Here is a 23509-nt window from a genome sequence, read left to right on the forward strand (position 1 = left end):
TGATGACGCAGTCCTGCATGGCTTTAGAGAGAACAGCTGTGGCTCTTGTACTGCACCTGGTCCACAAGGCATCAACACTTGTTCTTTCTCCGGCTCTCTTTTTCCACATCTCAAACACACACACACACACACACACACAGACTCATTTTCACACATGCACATTTTTGCACCCTTGCCTCCGACTTTGCAATTTTATTCATCCCACGATGCCATTCATTCTTCTCTCTCCACCCCGCAGAGTGATGACTCACGTTTTTCTTTTTGCCTCATGCCTGTCAGGAAAAAATGCTACAGTATGAAAAAATGATGTGATTCACAAGGTTGGGTGAAATCAATATGAAAAAGCCAGTACAAGGTTTGGTTAATGGGTGTTCTGAGGGGGTTAGGCAAAACAGCTGGTTAGTCAATGACTTCTATTAATCACATGCCGATATTCACTTATCTGTCTCATGTTTGGCAGGTACTATGCAATCTGCTGCCAGCCGCTGGTCTACAGGAACAAGATGACACCTGTGAGAGTGTCTTTGATGCTTGGGGGGTGTTGGGTTATCCCCTTGTTCATCTCCTTTCTCCCCATCATGCAGAACTGGAATGCCATTGGCATCGAGGACATTGTAAGTGGATAATCAAAGTGTGAGCGACACTGTTCATCAGATTAATTGACTCGGAGACACCCGAAATACTATTCTGCAAAAAGCACCCTGCAAGTTTCCACAAAGACTGATATTTTTAGCATAACCTGCCAACAGAGAGAAGGAGGTCATTTGGCTAATGTGCGGCTGCTGCAACGTCGAGTTGAGCTTTACCGCTGCGACCCGTGTTTTACATACACCGTCTATGATCAGGGTCCATTAGAATGCAGCTGGCTGGAGTATTGCTGAGAGATATGATCATTCAGTTTCCATTTTCTGAATGCAACCTAATGTGAAAATGCTAAAAATCACAGCAGTTCTGTATGTTCTATATGTCATTATTTTAAACAATTAATTCATCAGTTAAAAAGTAAATAGTGTATGTATCACGATAGTGCTTAGCCAAGAATGGCTGTTTTTATTCATTGATAAACAATACACAACTCTTTTTATCCATTTATGCTTACATTTAAGGTTGTGGAAACAACATTAACAAAGAAACAAGTTAGTTGTAATTTGTTAGACCAGCTATTGGTCGTTGTTTACTTACTCTTATTGAATTTAATAAGACAAGAATGACAAAAAATCAACAATTCAAGAAAGGGCTAGTCTAGACACCTTTATCCAGAAGACACTGTTAGAACAAGCTCTTTAATAAACCTATAATGGTTAGAGGAAATTAACACAAAATCAGAATCCACAATTCAACAGCATTGTGGTATACGTGGAAAGAAATATCACACTACAATACACCAACACATTTTCATGATACACAACAGGCTGTGAGATTTAATCAAAAGAAGTCCGCCATTTCATATGAATTTCTTAATGTGTAAAAGAACAACTGTAAGAGCTGACACATCCCAGATAACCTCTTAGCATTTAAGCAAATTATAAATCTAGATACAGGTGCTGGACACACTGAAAAACATTCAGGCAAGCTAGGCAAAAGTGGATAGCGAAACAAACAAATAGCCACAAAGTGCTATTTTACAGTCCAAAGGCTGTCTAGTGTTGAAAACAATTATACACAGTGGGTGAAGCAGACACTTGTGAGATAGTGAGACAAGGTGAATGTAGCCATCTGCTGTAGCATTATGACCAAATGTAGAACAACAGAAATCACTGTCACTGTACTGGTGATTCCCACAAAAATGGGAGAAATCATGATCACATATATCATACATATTCATTGTCCAGCTTGACATGATTGTAATGTTTTTTTCATACTCCAGATTGAGGAGAGGAAGCTAATCCACGGCTCGAACAGGACGTCCTGCATATTCATGGTGAACCGACCATACGCCCTCGTCTGCTCAGCCGTGGCCTTCTACGTGCCTCTGGGCTTGATGGTCCTCGCCTACCAGCGCATCTATGTGACGGCTATGGAGCACGCTCGGCAGATCCGGGTGCTTCGGCGTGCTGGATCCACTCCCATATCCTCGTACTACAGTCACGAACACCCCGGCTCCAGCCGCATGAAGATCGAAACCAAGGCGGCCAAGACACTCGCAGTCATTATGGGCTGCTTCTGTCTGTGCTGGGCTCCGTTTTTTGTCACTAACGTAGTGGACCCCTTCATCCAGTACAGTGTACCATGGCAGATGTGGACCACATGGCTGTGGCTGGGATACATTAACTCGGGCTTGAACCCATTCCTCTATGCCTTTCTGAACCGGGCTTTTCGCAGAGCCTTCCTCATGATCCTGTGCTGTGGGGACATGCGCTATGCCCGCCAGGGAAGCTTTAGCCCGAGCAGACCTTGCTCAGCATCTGTGAACGGAACATCCATAGCGCTCAGGTACAGTAAAACCTTTCCTGAACACGTTGTTCTTCCTAAAATGAAAGATTACCTAGTATATGAAAGCTTTATCTTTTATAGGTCTCCAGGGCCATGTTTATAGGTCAAGTGCAGACAGATTATGTTTTGTTATGCATAGTAATCATTTCGTACTGATGTTCATTTCAGTTTCGCCTATAGCGCTGTAAACCCAATGAATGTCCTTTTATCTCAGACCTCTTCCTCTGGCTTTCAGTTTCTACCCACTGTGTCTGTAGTACATGTGTGATTACCATGGACAAGAATTTCTCCATGTTTCCCTGCACTGAGAAGTGACAGAAAACCAGTTTATTCCAAACTCACTTATAATGAAAGGTAATGGAAGTCTAAAGGCCTCCTTCACGCTTGATGTCCCTGTAAAGAAAAACTGCTGGCTGCTGTGCATTTTGTGCTGATGTTAAAAAAAAAGAGTAGCTCAGGTGACATGCACACTATAGCCATATATGCGAATATATTAAAATTGTTACACTTGAACAATAATAGGGTTTTGATGAAACAGACATACACTACAGATACAGCAGATTCAGATTAGGAAGAAAAACACTGGGGTATTCTTTTAATCATAATTTATAATATGTCAGTTTTCGGTTGTATCTATTCCAGTTTTATTATTTACTTTCAGAAATGATGGATGGCACATGCTCACATCGTTAATTTTAGCTACACTATATGGCCAAATGTTGTCATCATGTCCATGTGTGCTTTTTTTAACATCCCATTCCAGATCTATTCCCCCTTTCCTGTTATAATAAGCTCCACTCTTCTGAGAAGGCTTTGCACTAGATTTTCCCATGTGGATGTGATCATTTAGTAACAAGAGCTTTAGTGAGACCTGGGGTTCAGTCAACGTTCCAGTTCATCCCAAAGCTGGGTTGCAGCAGGGTTGAGGTCAGGGCTCTGTGCAGGACACTCGATGTCGTTTACATCTGCTTTGGCATACCGTGTCTTCATAGAGCTTGATTTGTGCTCAAAAAGTTGTAAAGCTATGGTACACAGAGACATTCTGAACAAATGTGTGTCCAGAACTTTTTTTGAGGAAGACCGCCATGGACCTAACATAGAAATATTATCCATGTAGTGGATCTAAGTGAGTTGGCGGTTTTTATTTCTACAATCTGTGGTGTGTTTTAGTATTTTAAAAAAAGTTAGCAAAGTGAACAAAATGCCATTTAACAGCAGTAATTTGTGACAATGGTAAAGAAAAATTAGTAAGCCTATTTAAATTAGGTACTGTTTTAAAATACTGTTCAAATTCAAAGCTGCATTTTGCTTTTTTTCTATACAGGCATGTGAGAAAATCACAAACAGCGGACTCATGCAATCAACAGTATATACAGTTTTTTTGTTAACAGTAGTGTAGTGCATACTGACAGGCCCACCTGCGTGCCCACCCTTTGTGTGTGTGTGTGTGTGTGTGTGTTACTTTGCCCTGCACTGTTGTTTTGGTTTGTCTAGGTCAAAAGGTTTTAGCATGCAGATTGTCAGAGATGCTTCATTTCTGTTGAAGCCAATTGAATTTTGAATAGATGCAAATGCAGTATGGCAAAGGTCTGTTCAGGACACAGCAGTCATTTCTCAGGGGGAAAAAAATTAAAGCATGAGATTATTGGCTTGAAACAAAGTAGGAACCGCTTTAAAAGGGTGGTGCAAAGTCCACACGTTTATTTATTTATTTTTTTCAGAATTTTTTTTCTTCGCTTGGCAGTGCCGGGTTGTTTTGTAGTCGTCTGTGTAGTGGCTTCGGAGGAGAGGATTTGGGCGACGTGCCATCCTGCTGGCTGTCGGTGGGAGTGACTGCGGCATGCTCGTTGCTATAAGACTTTATGTGCTGTGTGTAAAATTGTGCAGACTTTTAATCTGCTTATTTTCCCTTTAACTTGTGCATTTATTTTACTTCGCATGGGAATTTTCCCTTCCAAACAAATGAATCTCCTGATTAACGATGTGACCTTTTCGTGCTGCTGTGATTAGACAGATTACAGCAGCTGGGCCGCCCTTCTGTGATTTGAGTAGCTTTATGTGTCTTCACAGCCGCTGCCTCTTTATGGTTTGTTTTTGGACAATTATTGGTTGTGGGTGCTTTTCCACATTTTATTTCTATTGCACTTTTTCAGATTTTGAGCGCCTAGGACGTCATTTCTATTTTCAGATCTATTTATTACCTTTTGTATTGTGGTATTTATTGATTACAATGACTGCGGAGGAGCATAGTAGTTAAAAAGTATTAAATATTTGAAATATATTTGGAATGAAAATAGTGTCAGAAAGCAGATGTGCTTTCGTCATATAATTAATTACTATAAAAGCTGACTGTAAGACTGCTGGTGATGGTTTTATAGGGGCAATATTAATCTGTGTTTGTTTCATTGTTGTTGCATGAGGTAGGTGTGAAATGACCGGCTGTAGCCCATCTGTTGCAGTGTTTAATCTGTCAGTTCCCATGTAATGGAAAGAGACCCCCCTTGAGCAGATATTATTTGGGTGATGGTTTATTCTCTGTGTAACAGAACAGGGTGATGTAACACAGTGTTTGAAATCCCACACATCTGATCCACTTACGACAGAACTACCAACCACACCAAAACACACACATACACACACACAAGTTGGTTGGTGGTCGTGTGTGTATTTCTGAGGTGAGTGTAACAGGTGTGTTATTGGTGATGGGATTTTAAACACTGGGCACACTTTTTTTTTTTTTTACACACACCTACCCTTGCACTTGTTAGCTGAATATTTAACATCAGTCTTGTTCTAAATGTTTAATAACTCACGTTATAGCTGAGCACTCCATGTAAAAATGAAATACATGTAATATCCCTTTAAACCAAATGCAGTCAATCAGCCTAGACATGTTTTGTACTTAGTAAACATATGTTATAGCCTCCAGTTAAGCATCATGTAGTACTGCATGCCTGAAGAATGTCACAGAAATTAAACAGCTATAGTGGCCATATTGAAGCTTAATATATATAATAATGTATGAATATACAGTATATTGTTCTTTGCAATAGACTTGGTCACCTTAAAAGCTGCTAGAAATTATTTAGACAATTACTATCACTATAAAAATTCCCATTAGATTTTACAGTAATTTAATGGCAAGTGTCTAATCTGTAACTCACAACCTTAACCACTGAGCCATTTCAACCAAATCTACCACTAAATTAACCCACACTAAAAAATTGCACTGAAGCAACACAAGGCAGCTGAGCAAATTGTGGCGGCTCAGTCATTACAGCTTTGAGTCACACTTCAGAAGACTGAGTGTTCAAATCCCAGCACCTCCAAGCTGCCATGGTTGGATCCCTGAGGTGAAGCTTCAGCATATTCTACATCAGTTGTAAGTTTTAAGCATAGGCCAAATGAGCATTGTACTGGATTATTTGATATATAATATATTATAGAACTTTACTGTATATATGTTTTATAGTTACTTTATGAGGAAATGAGAGAAATGGGACTTGTGTGGTGGTTTCTGTTATGTCGTGGTTAGTACCTATTAAAAGTGGTCCAAGGAAGGACAAACAGTGAACCGGGGACTGGGTCATGGGTGCCCAAGGCTCGATGATGCATGTAGGGAGTGAAGGCTCGGTCTGAATGCTAGGTCTAGGTCCCACAGAAGAGCTACTGCAGCACAAATTGCTGAAAAATAGTGCTGGCTATGATAGAAAGGTGTCAGAACACACAGTGCTGCATAGCTTGCTACAGAACCCTTGGGTCCTGGTATTCGTGCGAATACTTTGACACATACCACCTACCTAAACATTGCTGCAATTCAAGTACAGCCCTTCATGGCAAAGATGTTTCCTAAAGGCAGTGGACTGACACACTGCTGAAGTGTTCAGGAATGATTTGAGAAACATGACAAAGAGTTCAAGGTGTTGAATTGGCCTCTAATTTCCGCAGATCTCAATATGACCAAGCATCTGTGGGATGTGCCGGACAAACCAGTCTGATCCATGGAGGCTCCACATCACAACTTACAAGACTTAAAGCATCTGCAGATAACATCATGGTGCTAGATTCTACAGTACACCTTCCGAGGTCTTGTGGAGTCCATGTGTTCATGGCTCAGAGCTGATTTGGCAGCACAGGGGGAATCTACACAAAATTAGGCAGATGGTTTTAATGTAATGTCTGATCAGTGAATGAGTCAGGTCAGTTAATGTTTATATCAAATATCACAAAAATGTGATCTCTGTCCACGGCATGTATGCTGGTGCCACATAGAGTGGTTTGTGTATTTCATAAGCTGCTGATCTCCATTCTGTGGAATAAGGCTATTTTCTCCTGGTCTGAAATATCTTCAGACACAGATCTTTTAATATTTACACTTGGTACTATGTTATGCCAGAGAGAAGAGAGCTGTGAGGACTCTCTGTCTCACTTCCTGCATTATAATTGTGGTGATTGGAGGTGCTGCAGAGGAGGTAGAGGGAAAAAAATCACATTCTGCTTCCTCGTTTGGCCGTCAACCCCACTGCTGCCAGGCTTCCAACACCCACCTGTAGTGTCAATCACAGTATTTTATATTCCTGACGAGAAAAATCTTGATCCTTTTCCTCCAAAGACTCCTGAAGCTTGTCTTAATGAAGCAATGCCAGGACTTTACTCAGGTGCCCCTTGATTGGTGGAAAATGGTGCACCATTAGCTTGGCAAAGGTTCACTTCTGCAAGAGAACTTTGGACGTGGGGGTAGTGTGAAAGCCTGATACAACCAGCATTACTGCTTAGTCTAAGCCGAAGCCTGTACATGCTGTTAATGCCAAGAATGATTTATGAAGAATCTGAGCCAAAAATTGTTTTCATGAGGTTTTTTTTCTTCAGCATGATATTAGACAGATTAACAAGCTGTGTAACACGAACAAACAAAATCAAAAGGTGAAAGATTTTAAACAGAGTGAAAACAGACGTTGGTCATGAAGCATAGATACTGTTGATTATTTTCCAATAACAGCACATCATGTTTCTTATTCCCCTTACACCACGGCATTTTGTACAGATAATTTTGTATTTATTAAAGAATACTGAATCTATAATTATCCCTTCATAGTTGTGTTTATTGTCGTAGAACATCCGTGAAACAAATTAGTTCCGGTTATCACTTAAGTTTATACCATATCTTTACACCACAGTGCTGCTGAATTCTCAATTCTGATCTGGTCAGAAGATGCTCATTCTAATAATGGTCCTGGTTGCAATTCACAGGTTTGTACACTGTACTTGAGTATTGAACATCCAATTCCAAAATCATGTACATTAACATTAAGTTGGTCCCCCATTTGTTGCTATAACAACCTCCACTCTTCGGGATTTCCTGTAGATGGCTCATACAGCCACGAGTGCATAAGAGGTTTTTGACTGATTTTAGCCAAGAAAACCTGGGGAGCAGTTAGAGCTCCAATTCACTGCAAATGTGTTTAATGGGCATTGGGATCAGGGCTCAGTGCAGACCACTAGATTTCTTCTAGTCCAACCTTGGCACACCAGGTCTCATTTTGTGCACAAGGGCATTATCATGCTGGAACATGTTTGGGGCTCTTAGTTCTAGTGAGAAGTATTTTAATTCTACAGAATACAAAGACTTTCTAGACAATTGTTTGCAGCAGCAGTTTGGACCACACATAGGTCTGGTCAGGTGTCCTGAATCCTTCGGCCATATAGTTTATTAATTCATAGGACTGTATAGATTATGCTCCACCTAATCCAAGCCTAATAATAAACAGATTAAACAGATTGTTGTTTGACAAAGAAAACCATTGACATGGAGAATAACCATTGATAAGGTGGAGTTTTTTGTAAGGAGTCATTTGTTTAACATTTATAGGAGTTTCTAGTGTTCCAGCACTGTAAATTTTCTGACACAGGAAAGTCTTCAGGACAGAGGATTTGACAATTTGTGCTTTCTCAGAAACATGAGAGACAAGTGGTGTTGTATTAAAATTCTTTTTATTATTATTAAATTCAAGAGAAAAATGAGGCTGGTGAATGAACAACTGTTTCACAGGCATTTTACAATGCTATATGTAACCATAAATGGATAAGAAGTGTTGTGTAATGTTCATTAATTAATAAAAGAAAAGTGATAGATTGGCAGATTGAGCCTGGTTAACTGTTTTAGTGATAACAGAAACTAACTTGATTCATGGATGTTCCACATCTTTAAATGTAACTATAATTGTATAAAGTGTATGAAAGTTCTTTCATAAATAATACAAAAATGAATTGTGGCAAATTGAGTGTGGTGTGATAGAAATCTAGTGCTTCAGGATGTGCTGTTATAGGAAAATAATCTTTGGGTTGATGACAGTACCAGTAACTCTGTTTCACTTATTATTATTTTCCTAGAACAGCACACCTTATCGTGTTTTATTCCTTCTTAACATGTGGCATGTCACATCTTCATACCGTAACTCCTCATCTTAAATAAATATGAGTGAATGAGTCATGAAGAGCAGGTAGGTCTGTGCACAACACTCATCAACTTCATGTATGGCACCTGAAACGAGGAACAGATCCAAAGAGTTTTATGACACTGTTTGAGATTAGGGATGTTGTTATGGCACGTCATAAAGATATCCTCTTGCGTTTCGTCTGGTTAATGGTTCATCCGTGGGAGGGTGGTGATGATCACACTGCACTTGTTTGGCAGCTGAACAGTCTTAAGTACAGTCGCTGAACAGGATGTGACCTCAAGCTTCCTTTTTACACACAATGTGTCTCTATATATGATAGCAATAATACCTCGGTATATTTTTAGGACAATAATTCAGCAGTACAAGACACCTGGCTAAATTTAGTTTGTTCTCTGTTTTATTTATAGTCTGGTTAAATAAAAAAAATCCACTGCATTCTTGTATCTTTTATTATCCGCAAATCTGTCCTTTTCATACAGGAAGCAAAGCATTGCACTGTACTTTTATACGCTTCTTAAATGTTTGTATACAACCGGGGAAATGATAATTTAGTCAGTAAGACAATTCATCTACAGTAATTTTAGCACCAGTGTAACAACAGAGAGTAATCAGTTGACTGAAAGACTAGAGAGAGAGAGAGAGAGAGAGAGAGAGAGAGATATCTGTGATAAGTGATCGTATTTATCACTTATTACATTTGAATTAAATGCAAATGAAATCATAGCAGGGAAGACTTTCACAATGTGAAAGGCTGTTCCAGGTTGCAACATACTGTATGTCATGGTTTGTTAGCAAAGTTCTGTGGTTATCTCTTCTTTCTGCACCAAGTGTGCTTTTCTTTAGAAGTGTAATAAATGGTATTAATAAAAATGAAGCAAAATTAACCATCACAAAGGCTAAGATATGAGCATGGATCAGTTAGGCAAATGTAAAAGTGATAACAGGTACGCTGTTTCACTGTGTAAGAACCGCTACATTATTTTGTTGGATTGATTTTGTTAACATTTATAACTCATACGCTGACTTTAATCCACAGTTTGGGAAATATCAGGCTACCAGGAACTGATTCGCATACATGAGCAAGTTTATCTGCTTATTTCGCAGATGTACGTTAATGCTGCTTCTCTTGCAGTGGAATTGAATCAAACACTGATCTGTTTAGCAGCATTCATCTTTGATGTTGCTTGAATGAATCAAATAAGACGTCCATTTCCTTGTATGTCCATACAGTACCAAAGTGTCCTTTGCGTTCATGGTTACGATTAGATATTTGCTGACATTTGCAGTGTGACCTCTTCTTTGTCTGGTTTTGTAAAAAGTTTTTTCAACTTTGTAAGTTTATTGTCATGTGATAAAGAATGCATAAAGTTTTACACTTCTAACAAGACAGACTGCAAAAATCATTGAACTCTTAGGTAGTACAAAAAGCAGCAAACTGTACACTGACAAAAGATTAGTAATGTGCTCTAAGCAAGAAAAATAATAGTAAACCTTGAAACGATGTATGCAGTCGAAATACATAGTGGGAGATACACTGCACATACAATGCTCTTAATTATTCATGTACTTAAGCAAGTACAAAATAAGAACATTTCATTAAACTTTCAATATAAGAGTATTTGGGGAGTTGGTTATTATATACTGGTGAGCAGACTTTCAGAAAAGAGCAGGAATTCCCATCACTTCTACTATGTCTGTTGCTCGGCATGCGGACACTGGGAGTGGGTTTAAACAGGAGCACAGGGTTAATGTATTCTGTCAATTTTACTGCACACTTTTACGAGTCTTCACTGCAGCTTGATGCAGTTATTAGAGCTCAGATTGATCCCAGTCTCGGCTATGTTTTAGCAACCTTCAACACAAACATTGTTCCACATCAGGAAGATCTCCAGGCAATGCCAACTGCTTGAAAAAGAAAAAAAACCCACAGTAATCCACGTAGTGCATTTCAGCATTCTGATAAGAAGAGCGTTATAATACGTGCACTCGGCTGTTTCTCTGTAAACTGTTTAACACCTGGCTTTGTGCAGAGCTATAATATCTGTTGGAATGATTGTGTCATGTGCTTTGGACCGTTTTCATGTTTCTTGGACATGTGCGCTTGGTCTCGTCATAACACCATAAAAGGGCTTTATGTCAGCAGTATATCACAAGCGTTTCTAAAACAAGATATTTTCCAAATAAAAATCTTTTTCAAGGTTGGAAAAGGCCTTCACGTGAGTTCGGATTTATGATTTGGCAAACTGTTTCCTTTACTCCCCATCATGAACAGCTGGTTTGAATATTCACCTTTTATGGGTTGGGGATACTGATGTTTTAGATTTCACGTGTGCATTTATTTCATGTATTAATGTGTGCATAAGTGGAGGTGATATAAATCATGCTATTGTAGGTAAATAATTAACTATTATCATTAATAATAAATAATAATAATTGTTCCTTTTACAATTTTTCTTTTATTAAAGCCTTTTATCTTTTATTTTAGCAGCTATAAACAGTCCATCCTTCAACATCTGACCAATGAGAATCCAGAATTCAACAACAACCTCTGTTAGAGGGTTTTACTTAGAACAAAGCACATTTAAATATGGTGTTTTGTTAATGTATGCTATATGGTCATAATTTCAAAAGCTATGATGAAATTGTGGCAAAAAACATGATGTAAGACGTATATATTGCCACATAAATTCACTTACTACCTTTGTTTTTGGATTAAAAAGGCCTGGATATAATGGATGTAAAATGTGATTTCTAAGCAACTAAGATTGTTGTGGGTGGGAGGTGGGTGAGAGAGTTTGTGTGAAAGTAATGGCACGTTGTACTGACGCTCTCAGCTGGTCTGGAACAATAGATAATGGCTCAAGACTAATAGCTGTGATGTAAAATGAAATATTTAAATGAGCGTGTGTCCATGACGTACCTCTCTGGGTAGATCCCCACCTTATCACCTCAATACGAATATAGTTCTACTAACTATTAAGCTATAATTGCATAGAAATTTTACGGTCATCACATTGCTTTGTTTCAAGTCACTGAGAGTGTTTCCTCGCTCTCGCCTGCGCTGGTGAGAGCCGGACTGTGGGGAACCATGTACAAATGAAAGCAGATCACTGATCTCGGCTAGAACTGATTGTTTGAAAGGTATCCTGCTTAATCCATGGCTAAAGATGCTGTTTTTTTGCCATTTTTGGCCAGAACTAAGACAGGTCTAATCTCTGGAGCCATAAATATCCTGCTTTTACCAGGTTAATGCCATGTCAAATAAACTCTACCCATAATAATATTTGATAGCACTTTTGAGTGAATGCATAATTTATGGGTTGTTTTGACAGCACATGTTTAGCATCTTTGGAAAAAAAAAATCTCAGTTTGACCAAATCAGACAGTAAATTGAGCTGTCCTGTTTAATCCCTGTCCTTTTTTTTCTTGTGGTATTTTTTTTTAGCTTGTCTATTTATTCAAACTGGCAATATTATGGAAACTGTTGTCATAAAAACACATTTGGAAAAAGATTACATGTTCCATTCAAACATTTCACCCTTTAGGCCTTCTCTGCACAGACAGTGTAATTCCATTCCATTCCATTCGATTCAGTTGCGTTTATAAAGCTCTTAACATTGGGTATTGTCACGGAGCAGTTTTACTGGAACGTATAAAAAATTCAATTAAAATTTTAAATTTATTCCTAATGAGCAATCCAGAGGCCATGATGCCAAGGAAAAACTCCCTTTTAAGAAGAAACCTTGAAAAGAATAAGACTCAAAAGATAAGCCATCATCATGTAGGTGATTATAAATTATTTCTCTTCTATAATTGTGTGCTATAGAGTCACTGTATCAAAAGTGTATCATTAAGTTTTTAACTTTAAGCCTATCATATCAAATTTGATGGAGACTTGACTGTAAACTGTTCAGAGTATTCCCTGGAGGTCCAGCAGCAGGATCCTGAGCAGGGAACCAATTCAACCACTGAGGGATTAACTCTCAGTGCTGGTCCCAAGCCCGGATAAAATGGGAGGGTTGCATCAGGAAGTGCATCCGGCGTAAAACCTGCGCAAAAAATCAAACATGCAGGTCGGCTGATCCTCAGTGGCGACCCTGAACAGGGAGCAGCCGAAGGACAACAGCAACAACACATTGTGTGCAGAGTGCAAGCAGGGAGTACAGCTATGACATCATAACTTAACATAAACGGGAAGAACAGACATGAGGGGACCCTGAAACATAAAGAAGAGAAAAGTGTATTAACCATAGGGGTGACTAAACAAATGAGTTTTCAACACACTGAAATTGTGTCTGGGTCCCAAACACTATTTGGTAGACTGTTCCAGAACTGTGGGGCTTTGTAAGAGACAGCTCTGCCCTCTGCTGTAGCCTTCACTATTCTAAGTACCAACAAACAGTCTGCACCCTTTGTTTCAAGGAACATGGCAGATTATAATAGACCAAAAGTTCACGCCAGTAGTGCAGCATGAGGCAGGAATACACCTTAACTGGCATACCAGGCCACCATCAGTCATCAAACACACACAGATTCACACTTAGGGATAACTTCAAGTCTTCCATATTTTCTGGACCATAGGAGGAAACCAGAGAACCCAGAGGAAAACCAATGGAGACAACCAATACAGACTTTAATAATAGTTTTGGAAATGATTTGAAGATGAATTACATAAAAATGAATTAGATTTATATATTTATAGATATATTTTAATTTTAAGATATTCAGATTTAAAAAAAGTAAATGCCATTGGTTTCAATATGCAGTGAATATTTAATATTTTCTCAAATATTTAATATTTACTCAATTTTATTGCAGTAACAAATTCAAGATCAATTCTCATTATTTATATATTTATATACATAGAAATTCTGTAATATTTCAGGATAGATTTGTTACAGAAAGAAATTACATGTGTCCATTTTCCCATCTGATATCTGATGAGGCAATATCATCCTGATACCGATAGAGGATATTGGATCAGTATCTTGTAGGGAGGATCAGTATCGTGACAGGTTGATATCACCTGTGCCACAAATCAGCAACATATCGATGATTTGTTGAAATTTTCTGAAATTGAATTTTCTGAAAATGAATTTTTTTGCAAAAGCATCCTGATGAATATTTCAGACTTTCTCCATATTGTACTTCCAGGCAACCCTTATAAAAAAAAATAAAAAATTAAAAAAAGCCCAGTTAGAGTACAGTTTTTATTTTATGAACACAATATAACTCAAATATTAGGCGTATTATAAGTACAACAATATTCTAGCTGTTGGAACTGGAGCCATAGAGCTTTTTATTCCTCAACTTTATTCTAAAAGATTAAGTGAGATTTGGATTTAAACATTTAAATTCCAGTGAGCAGTAAAATGAGCTAACTGTAATATAATAGTGGGCTTTGAATTCACAGACCCACTTTAGAGAATGTTAGTGTGAATGTGATAGATTGGAAATCAGATTTCCTAGACAAGGGTCAGTGATTTGTGAACTGTGTCCCTCTATCTGTCAGCTATAATATTATAGGATGGTGTCTGTGTTCATGGTGTTTGGATGCAAGAGAATATTACTGTCAGAAGTTTCGGGGATGATTACTAGAAGATTTTGGTGAAACTAAGGTTTGGGTGAACTGAAACGCAAGTCTGTTTTGTCCCTACACTGACAATGGCTTATCTGTACATGTGCACAGCATGCACCACAAAATGAGCAAGTAACGTGGGAACTCCGGCTCAGAAACGGATCTCATATCCTCGGGGATTGGCTTCTATTTACCACAGATGTTCTGGATGTTTTTACACATTCAAACTATTTGGCTGTACTCTGATTTGATCACCATATCAAACTGAGATTTGCAAAGATTTATTTGTGCTTGATACATGAGGCCCTGCATATTTTCTGGCCACCCATATCCCCTGGTTCTCTTTCAGCTGCGGACACCCCCAGGCCTTGCGTGCTCAGCGGGCTCACGAAAGGATTCAGGCTGCCAGAAATATTTTTGGGCCTGATCTTGGTTGTTCACTGGTGAAAATGGCACCTTTAAGTTCAAGTCCTGGGCTTTGCATGCATACAGTATCAGAGACCTAGACCTAATGACATCATTTTTATACATAGCAATGTTTGCTTTCTCTCTGTGGTGTGAAATAAATATTTGTCAATGGATTGTAAATATTCTTGCAAACATTGCAAGAGGGAATATGAAGAACATGCAACATCCAAGTCATGTGTGTGACAGTTTAGGAGAGAGAAACTGACATTTTAATGATGCATGTACTGTATAGTGTTATTTAAAGCTACCTTAGGAGCTATATTAGCCAGCCCTCTTTTACTGTATAGATAAGCAAGCTGTGCCTGCATTTTTATCTACTTATAGGCAGATATTTTACACTAGACCTTATCAAACTCATATTAACCTGTGATTAATTATTGTTTTGTCAGGCACTGAATTCAGAATAGGCTTGAAATTTGGCAGATGCTCTTACACAGAGATATTTACCTCTCTCTCTCTCTTTAACACATCTGAGCAGTTGCATATTAGTGGTGTTGGGAATCAAACTCACAACCTTCTGACTGGTAGTCAGGCATCTTCACCACTGCCCCCTGTTTTTTGTTTCTAGCTCAGTTTGTAGTGTTTTATGTTCAGTCTTGTCTGGATTTGTTTTTCATCTAGTTTTACATTTTGCTGGTGTTTGGTTACACATCTCCTCACAGTGCTGTCTTGTAGATATGGCTGACTTTTAGATATGGCTGCTATCAAATTTTGTGTATTTACATTTAGGTAACGTGTATTTGCATTTAGACATACATCAATACAATGAAAAACGCTTACGTCTAGGAAACATGCAAATAAATGATACATCCCTGAAGACGGTGGGCGTTAATCGATTGCTGGGTCATGGATTTAAGGACATAAGGTCAAGGATTCTGTGAAGATAGTGACTGCTTTCCAATTAAGAGCAATCATTGTACCTGCACTAAATATTAACAATGCCTCTACCATGAAATTTACAGACAATATTGAATTTTAGAAATGACCCTGAATTACCCCGAAGTGCTGTTTGTAATCTGTTGTGCAAGCAATTGAATTCTCTCCGCAAAATACATCAGGTCTAACTCTTTTTGTGCTCTACATTGTGTTTGCCCTTTACGTTGTGCTATATAGAGCCCTCTCACCATAAAGCAGAACAGCATGAAGGTCAGAGCGGAGCGTGTCAACAGGAACAGTCATTATATTCATGCATGAGTGCCTTATTAGAGCTGGTAGAGTGCACACAGAGCACTCGCTGCTTACTGGCTGCTTCTTTTTACAGGTATATACAAGTTTACTAACCTTTTCAGTCTGAGTGCTAGAGGTTAGAAAGAACATTGCTAAATTTCAGAACGGCAGAAAAAATATTTTTTCTTTGTGCAGGAACAGAATTTACAATAAACTGTTGACCTTTGTTGGAGTTTCTTACATTTTATACCACATTGCTGAATGCTCAATTCTGAAGAATAAGGCAAGAGAAAGGTGCAAATCACAGGTTTATTTTAAAGTGAATGGACATGTTTACACTTATGGAAGGTGTCAGGGCTTTGTAACAGTGGTAAAGCTGAAACTTAATGTGTTCTGATGCAGAGGACAGAGGAGCGCTTTGCCATTTCTGTGTAATAAATGAAGAAAAAAGATATGTTGCGATATGGATGAATAAATATGAATTGCAATCACTGGTAAATTGTTGTGGTGTATGAGAAATAAAACATGTTGCGATGTGCTGTTAAAGGAAAATAATCACTTCTTGGTGATAACAGTAACGTTTTATAGACAAAAAATAAAAAAAATAACAAAAAACCAAAAACTTGGAACGTTCATCAGTTAAATCTATAGACAGTATATATGCAGTAGAGTGATGCTAATAATTGTGAACATTCTGAAGAAATGAAACGGCAAAACAACAAGCCGTTAGATTCTATCTGAGCATCTCCAAAAATAAGCAACAGCAGCTGTGTTTAAGTGTAAAACACATGTTGTTTACCATGAAAATGACCTATAGTGCAGATGAATAGTGTCGTTTGTGTCAGTAATATACAGACTAGAGCGACCGGCGTACACTAACTGCAGCTCTTAAGCTTAATGGCTTTAAAAGCATGGGGATGTACTGATGTCGGCAGCTGGTTGGTTCTGGATCTGTGTCGGAGCCCATACCTGTGGGGAGGCTAATTGATCCAAGGCCACTCAGTAGTGAAGGATGTGGACTTAGCGGTGCATTCAAGTTCTTCTCTGAAGCAATTACGTGTCTCCAGCTTTTAAAGTTGCTTTTTTTAGTCGTTATTGCATATGGTGGACTCTTTTAATTTCAATCAATATCCTATTTGCTTTAAGTGAAGCGATAAATATACTCCACTGCATTCATTATTTAAGCCTAAACTGGATTCTAGCCTTATTTGAACTTTTAAATGGTGTTTGTGTGCTTTTAGATAGGTTTCTTTGCCTTATTATCACTATTCAATTTTCTTTTCTATTACAAAAATAATACAATTGAGGAAAGACATTAAAATAAGTAACAACCAACATAGAAGCTACACAGATACTGTGCAGAAAAAAAACACAAAAATGACACATTAAATTACAGGAAAAATTATTTTTTCCCCAGTGTGCAGAGAGAATGACTAATTTAGTATCATTGTGTCTTATCCCTCTGATTTGCCAGAAGGTGTTGATTAATTTTCTATCTTCAGCAGTTCTCACAGTTACCGATTTCAGGTTTATATTAGATCTCGTTCCAATATATTATTGTTTCTATAGTAACAGCTCATTCACTGGGAGTTACGTGGTGACGATCTGTATAATATAAAACTAATAACAAATGGAAATGCTAATTTAGAAAATCTGCACTGTGTCCACATAATTGCTTTCAAAGCAGAGGGTCCATATTCAGATCTCCTCGCTAGCTTACACACAGTACAATCATTAGCTTACACCTAATTGGTTTGGACTTGTCCAAAAATATCTGTTTTAATTTTTTTTTCCATATTGCGTTTCACCTTTGTTCTACGACACAATTCGAATATGTATTTATATATACACAGCTCTGGAAAAAAATAAGAGAGCACTGCCCAATCTCCAGATTTGAACCCTATTGAAAACCTCTGGAATGTCATCAAGAGGAAGATGGATGGTAAACAAACCATCAAGCAAAGCTGAGCTGTTTGCTTTTTTGCAAAAAGAATGGTATAAAGTTCCCCAACAGCAATGTGAAAAACTGGTGGAGAGCATGGAGCCAAAACGCATGCAAATCGGGGTTATTCCACCAAATACTGATTTCTTAATACACAATTTGTTTACAAATTATTTGCATTTTGTTTTATTTGAGTTATTAAAGCTCTGCAAATACTGCATGATCTTGGGTTATTTTGATGTGTTGTCATTTCCCTTAAATATACACTCTAAATAACAATAGTTATATTTTGAATTTAGGAGAAATATTGTCAGCAGTTCACAAAAAAATGAAACAAAACTGTTCATCTCACCAATACATTCACCTGTAAGAGAAAAACATAAGAAACTGATTCTTTTGCAGTGGTCTCTAATTTTTTTCCAGAGCTGTAAATTGGAAATATATATAAAGCATAAATTATCCTTTAAAAAAAACAAAAAACAGAATAATGGATAGTTGCATGTTAATGCGATTCATTTAAAGAAAGATTCAAATTGCACCTAAAAATAGAGATTTTCTCACCCCTACATCCTACATCCACTTTTCATTTTTCCACACAGTACATGTACTTTTCCACCCCTGAGCATGTAGAGATGCTGTGTTCGGGGATGTTGGATAATAATAATAGAACAAAGCTGTGAATCTGGATTACTGCGATTAGCATATCAAAGAGGACATAGATTTCATTTGAATTTGTGAATTTTCATTTTGCTATCTATTTAGACTTGTATACAAATGCAATTAATTTAGAGTCTAATGTGGTGCAGGAAACTGAGGATAATGTTATTCACAACAGTAAAGTACATCACTGTGAGCTGTAGGTGAGGTGCTGGATGTGTATTAGCCAAATATGTGAAGTCGGAGTCAGAGGTGGGCTTCCTTTTGTAAATGCATCTCAAAACACAGAGTGTCGTGAGAATCTGTTTGGACATATGGGAAGTATTACTGAACGCGATGAGCATAATGTACCTCATAAAAGAGAGAATAGAGCCGCCTCGGATCACTGATCTTATCTGACAGAGTCTTATTATAGTAAAGGTTCATGTGAACGGCCTGAATTGCCTTCCTGAAATACTCACTGACCTGAGGGCAACCCCAACATTTTTCATTTCTACAGTGACAGCTTAAGCACTAATCTATATCCTCATTTTTCCACTGCTATTTACAGTGTACTATTTAGAGTTAGTGAAGATATGCTGTATAAACTGTTGCTATAGAATGATTTCTATGCAGAAAGAGTTTGTATTACAGAACACCTCCTGCAGTGAGTGTTTTATTCCGAGCCAACATGCCATCATTTCTCTTTCAGCTTTGAAGTTTTGTTCCGTTCAGTCAGCTAAGCTATGTTTTTCAGTGAAGGGGCCAAAAACGACACTTTGAAAAGTTGAATCGATTCATTTTATTTATAACTAACAGGTGTAGGGAATCCTTTGGACAAAGCTGACATGCCTTTTGGTTTCCAGTTATCTCTCACTTTCAGTTGTTTAGAACTGTGTTTTTGAAAGCTTCGGTAATAAGATTCATATTCCTTGGAGCTTTATGTGATAACATCCAGGATCAATCACAGTTTTATTTTGGATGAAAGAAACATTTGGACTCGAATTGCGAACATTTCAGTAACCTGTGATTTTAAGTCAGGAAAAATTTTCTTTGGAAAGGATTCAGACTCCTCTTCCATCATGAGATCATTTTGGAGAGGATAAAAAAATAAAATAAAATGTTGATACAGACCTCACATATTTGACTTTGGCAAGGCGTCTGGAAAGGAACTTCTGAAAGGCCTCTTGGATAGTAAACATGCTGTGAAGCATGTGAGCCTGTCATATTGCTGTGCGTTTGCTCTGAGTGGTTGTTACAGCGACAGTTTGAAGCAGAAGTTTGAGGAAAATGTTGATGGACTTGGGCAATTTGCACAGGAAGGTGGGGGTGGGGGTGGTTGAAGGAAAGAGGAGAAGGGAACTCATATATGAGAAATGTGGACATGATGATGAACTTCTGGCTTCTGTAGATGCATGATGATGGCTTCTGTAGCAGACAGGCTGAAAATTCCACAGTTGTACCCTACTAAACCAGAGCCAAGCCAATCACCTGAAACATCAAATGCCAATCCTTTAAAGCTTCAGTCTAGATTTAGCTCTGCATGGGATAAAGCACAGAAGAAATGAAGACCCCTGTTTTCATGTGCTAGAAACTTGTTTTTTTATGGAAAAAGCAGGCTAAATTTTGTCAAGTTAATCGCGCCAAAGCTGTTTGATGTGTCAGATGACGTTGTGATATTTGTAGAGTTTCTGCTCCATATTCTCTTCCTCCGTGATTGACACTGTTTTTATTATCTAACATTTTCAACCGAGTTCCAGACTGAGGAATGAAATTTAAGTCCACCATAATGCTTTTACTACACTGAAACTCCAAAGTTAAGCAGCGGGTATTAAGCTCTGCTCAGGAAAAGAAAAATATGGGGGCTATTTCCTGTCTAGAGAAATCATACAAATCGCAGTTTTATGAAGTTCGTAAATCTGTAACATGTCTCACGTTATGGGTTTACAGCCAGAGGTTTGACAGTTTGTAGCTTCAATCTGAAAACATTACACTAGTGAGACATTTCAGACAAAACGCTCCAGCAAGAATCATGATCATGTGCTTTGGCAGAATAGCTATACTTTTGAAAGTTACAGTCACAGTTGCTTTCATGATTGGGGGCATTAATCTGTTTATAGATTTGCAATTCATAGATGAACAGCCACAAATGCATTTTGCGTGTGATTACTTATGACAAGAAAATAACGTGAGGGGTCCAAAAAAAAATTAAAAAATGACGTGAAGATTGCTTTCAGCTGGGGCTTTCAGCTGCTTTGAGTTGGGAAACTGGGGTGTTCCGAAAAAGCAGACTTCTTTCTTTCATAAATGATCTACAATCCTTGTCAAAACGTTTACTGACAACTTTGGCTTCTAAGGTTTTTCATAATTTGTAATAATAAACATATATATTCACTATATTGCCAAAAGTATTTGCTCACCTGCCTTGACTCGCATATGAACTTAAGTGACATCCCATTCCTAATCCATAGGGTTCAATATGACATCAGTCCACCCTTTGCAGCTATAACAGCTTCAACTCTTCTGGGAAGGCTGTCCACAAGGTTTAGGAGTGTGTTTATGGGAATTTTTGACCATTCTTCCAGAAGCGCATTTGTGAGGTCACACACTGATGTTGGACGAGAAGGCCTGGCTCTCAGTCTCCGCTCTAATTCATCCCAAAGGTCTTCTATCGGGTTGAGGTGCAGGCCAATCAAGTTCCTCCACACCAGACTCTGTCATCCATGTCTTTATGGACCTTGCTTTGTGCACTGGTGCACAGTCATGTTGGAAGAGGAAGGGGCCAGCTCCAAACTGTTCCCACAAAGTTGGAAGCATGGAATTGTCCAAAATGTCTTGGTATGCTGAAGCATTCAGAGTTCCTTTCACTGGAACTAAGGGGCCAAGCCCAGCTCCTGAAAAACAACCCCACACCATAACCCCCCCTCCACCAAACTTTACACTTGGCACAATGCAGTCAGACAAGTACCGTTCTCCTGGCAACCGCCAAACCCAGACTCATCCATCAGATTGCCAGATGGAGAAGCGCGATTCGTCACTCCAGAGAACGCATCTCCATTGCTCTAGAGTCCAGTGGCGGCGTGCTTTACACCACTGCATCCGATGCTTTGCATTGCACTCGGTGATGTATGGCTTGGATGCAGCTGCTCGCCCATGGAAACCCATTCCATGAAGCTCTCTGTGCACTGTTCTTGAGCTAATCTGAAGGCCACATGAAGTTTGGAGGTCTGTAGCGATTGACTCTGCAGAAAGTTGGCGACCTCTTCGCACTATGCGCCTCAGCATCCGCTGACCCCGCTCCGTCAGTTTACGTGGCCTACCACTTCGTGGCTGAGTTGCTGTCATTCCCAAACACTTCCACGTTCTTATAATACAGCTGACAGTTGACTGTGGAATATTTAGGAGCGAGGAAATTTCACGACTGGATTTGTTGCACAGCTGTATTATAAGAACATGGAAGTGAACATGGAAGAGCTGGGCTTGGCCCCTTAGTTCTAGTGAAAGGAACTCTGAATGCTTCAGCGTACCAAGACATTTTGGACAATTCCATGCTCCCAACTTTGTGGGAACAGTTTGGAGCTGGCCCCTTCCTCTTCCAACATGACTGTGCACCAGTGCACAAAGCAAGGTCCATAAAGACATGGATGACAGAGTCTGGTGTGGATGAACTTGACTGGCCTGCACAGAGTCCTGACCTCAACCCGATAGAACACCTTTGGGATGAATTAGAGCGGAGACTGAGAGCCAGGCCTTCTCGTCCAACATCAGTGTGTGACCTCACAAATGCGCTTCTGGAAGAATGGTCAAAAATTCCCATAAACACACTCCTAAACCTTGTGGACAGCCTTCCCAGAAGAGTTGAAGCTGTTATAGCTGCAAAGGGTGGACCGACGTCATATTGAACCCTATGGATTAGGAATGGGATGTCACTTAAGTTCATATGCGAGTCAAGGCAGGTGAGCAAATACTTTTGGCAATATAGTGTATATATATATATGACTTTGACTTAAAACCAACGAGCTCAGCTACTTTATTCCAGTCTTTATTTCCTCTGAGTTTCTGTACACATTTAAAGAGAGGTTGTATATGACAGTAAAGATGAAATCATGGTTACTTCCATTTTAATGTATTACACAGTAATTGCAAGTAGGAACTAAATTAGGAGCGAGGAAACCAAAGAAACATTAGATCACACACCGTAAAACTGGTTCAAGGAATAATTCAAGCCAATTTTTTGGATTTCTCGCTTTACTGCATCTTGTGTAATTTGCACAGAATTGAGAAAATTCTTCACTTGTTGCTTGTTCATGAAATCAGACTGCACCGAAAGAAAGAGGTCATCTGTCACTTTGTTGCTTGCTAGTGTGAACAAAGGGATACACGACTTGCTATGATATAATATACACTGTACTTTAAAGTTTACCTCTTCTGCATTTATTTCAGGAAGAGGTTCCTGAAATAAATGTGGTCCTGTAATTGTGTTTACTGGATGATAGACCAAACCAACACCTTGAGAAACATTGGACAATGTTGAATTTATTGTAAAATAAAAAATATTTCTACTAACACAAGCACACATTAATATGGACTTATTTTGGGAACTGAAGGACTGTATGGTAGGTCTGAGCAATATGATATACCAGTAATGTGATAAATTGTCACAAGAGATTTTTTGGATATCTTTATTTAATATTATAATTATTTTTTAAGAACAATTACAAATGTTGAAAGCAGATGTTATGTTAAAGTTTTCTGTTGCTTTAAATGTTTAAAATATATATATTTGAAACAAAAAAAAATTCCACCTTTTCAGTGTTTTTATAGACA

General features: G+C 38.5%; 1 protein-coding gene across 3 annotated transcripts in view; it reads left to right on the forward strand.

Annotated features, from left to right (window-relative positions):
- si:dkey-247m21.3 (5-hydroxytryptamine receptor 4) overlaps positions 1-23509 on the forward strand; it is a 45266-nt gene that overhangs the window by 16572 nt on the left and 5185 nt on the right. For all 3 annotated transcript variants that reach the window (XR_009207269.1, XM_058416155.1, XM_058416156.1), the window contains exons 5-6: positions 461-614; positions 1868-2433. Coding sequence is in view for 2 of the 3 variants with exons in the window: in XM_058416155.1 (XP_058272138.1) it covers positions 461-614; positions 1868-2433 (720 nt within the window). In the remaining variant the exon portion in view is untranslated. The remainder of the gene's footprint in view (positions 1-460; positions 615-1867; positions 2434-23509) is intronic.

Source organism: Hemibagrus wyckioides, linkage group LG18 (assembly GCF_019097595.1).
Source record: "Hemibagrus wyckioides isolate EC202008001 linkage group LG18, SWU_Hwy_1.0, whole genome shotgun sequence".
Classification (NCBI taxonomy): domain Eukaryota; kingdom Metazoa; phylum Chordata; class Actinopteri; order Siluriformes; family Bagridae; genus Hemibagrus; species Hemibagrus wyckioides.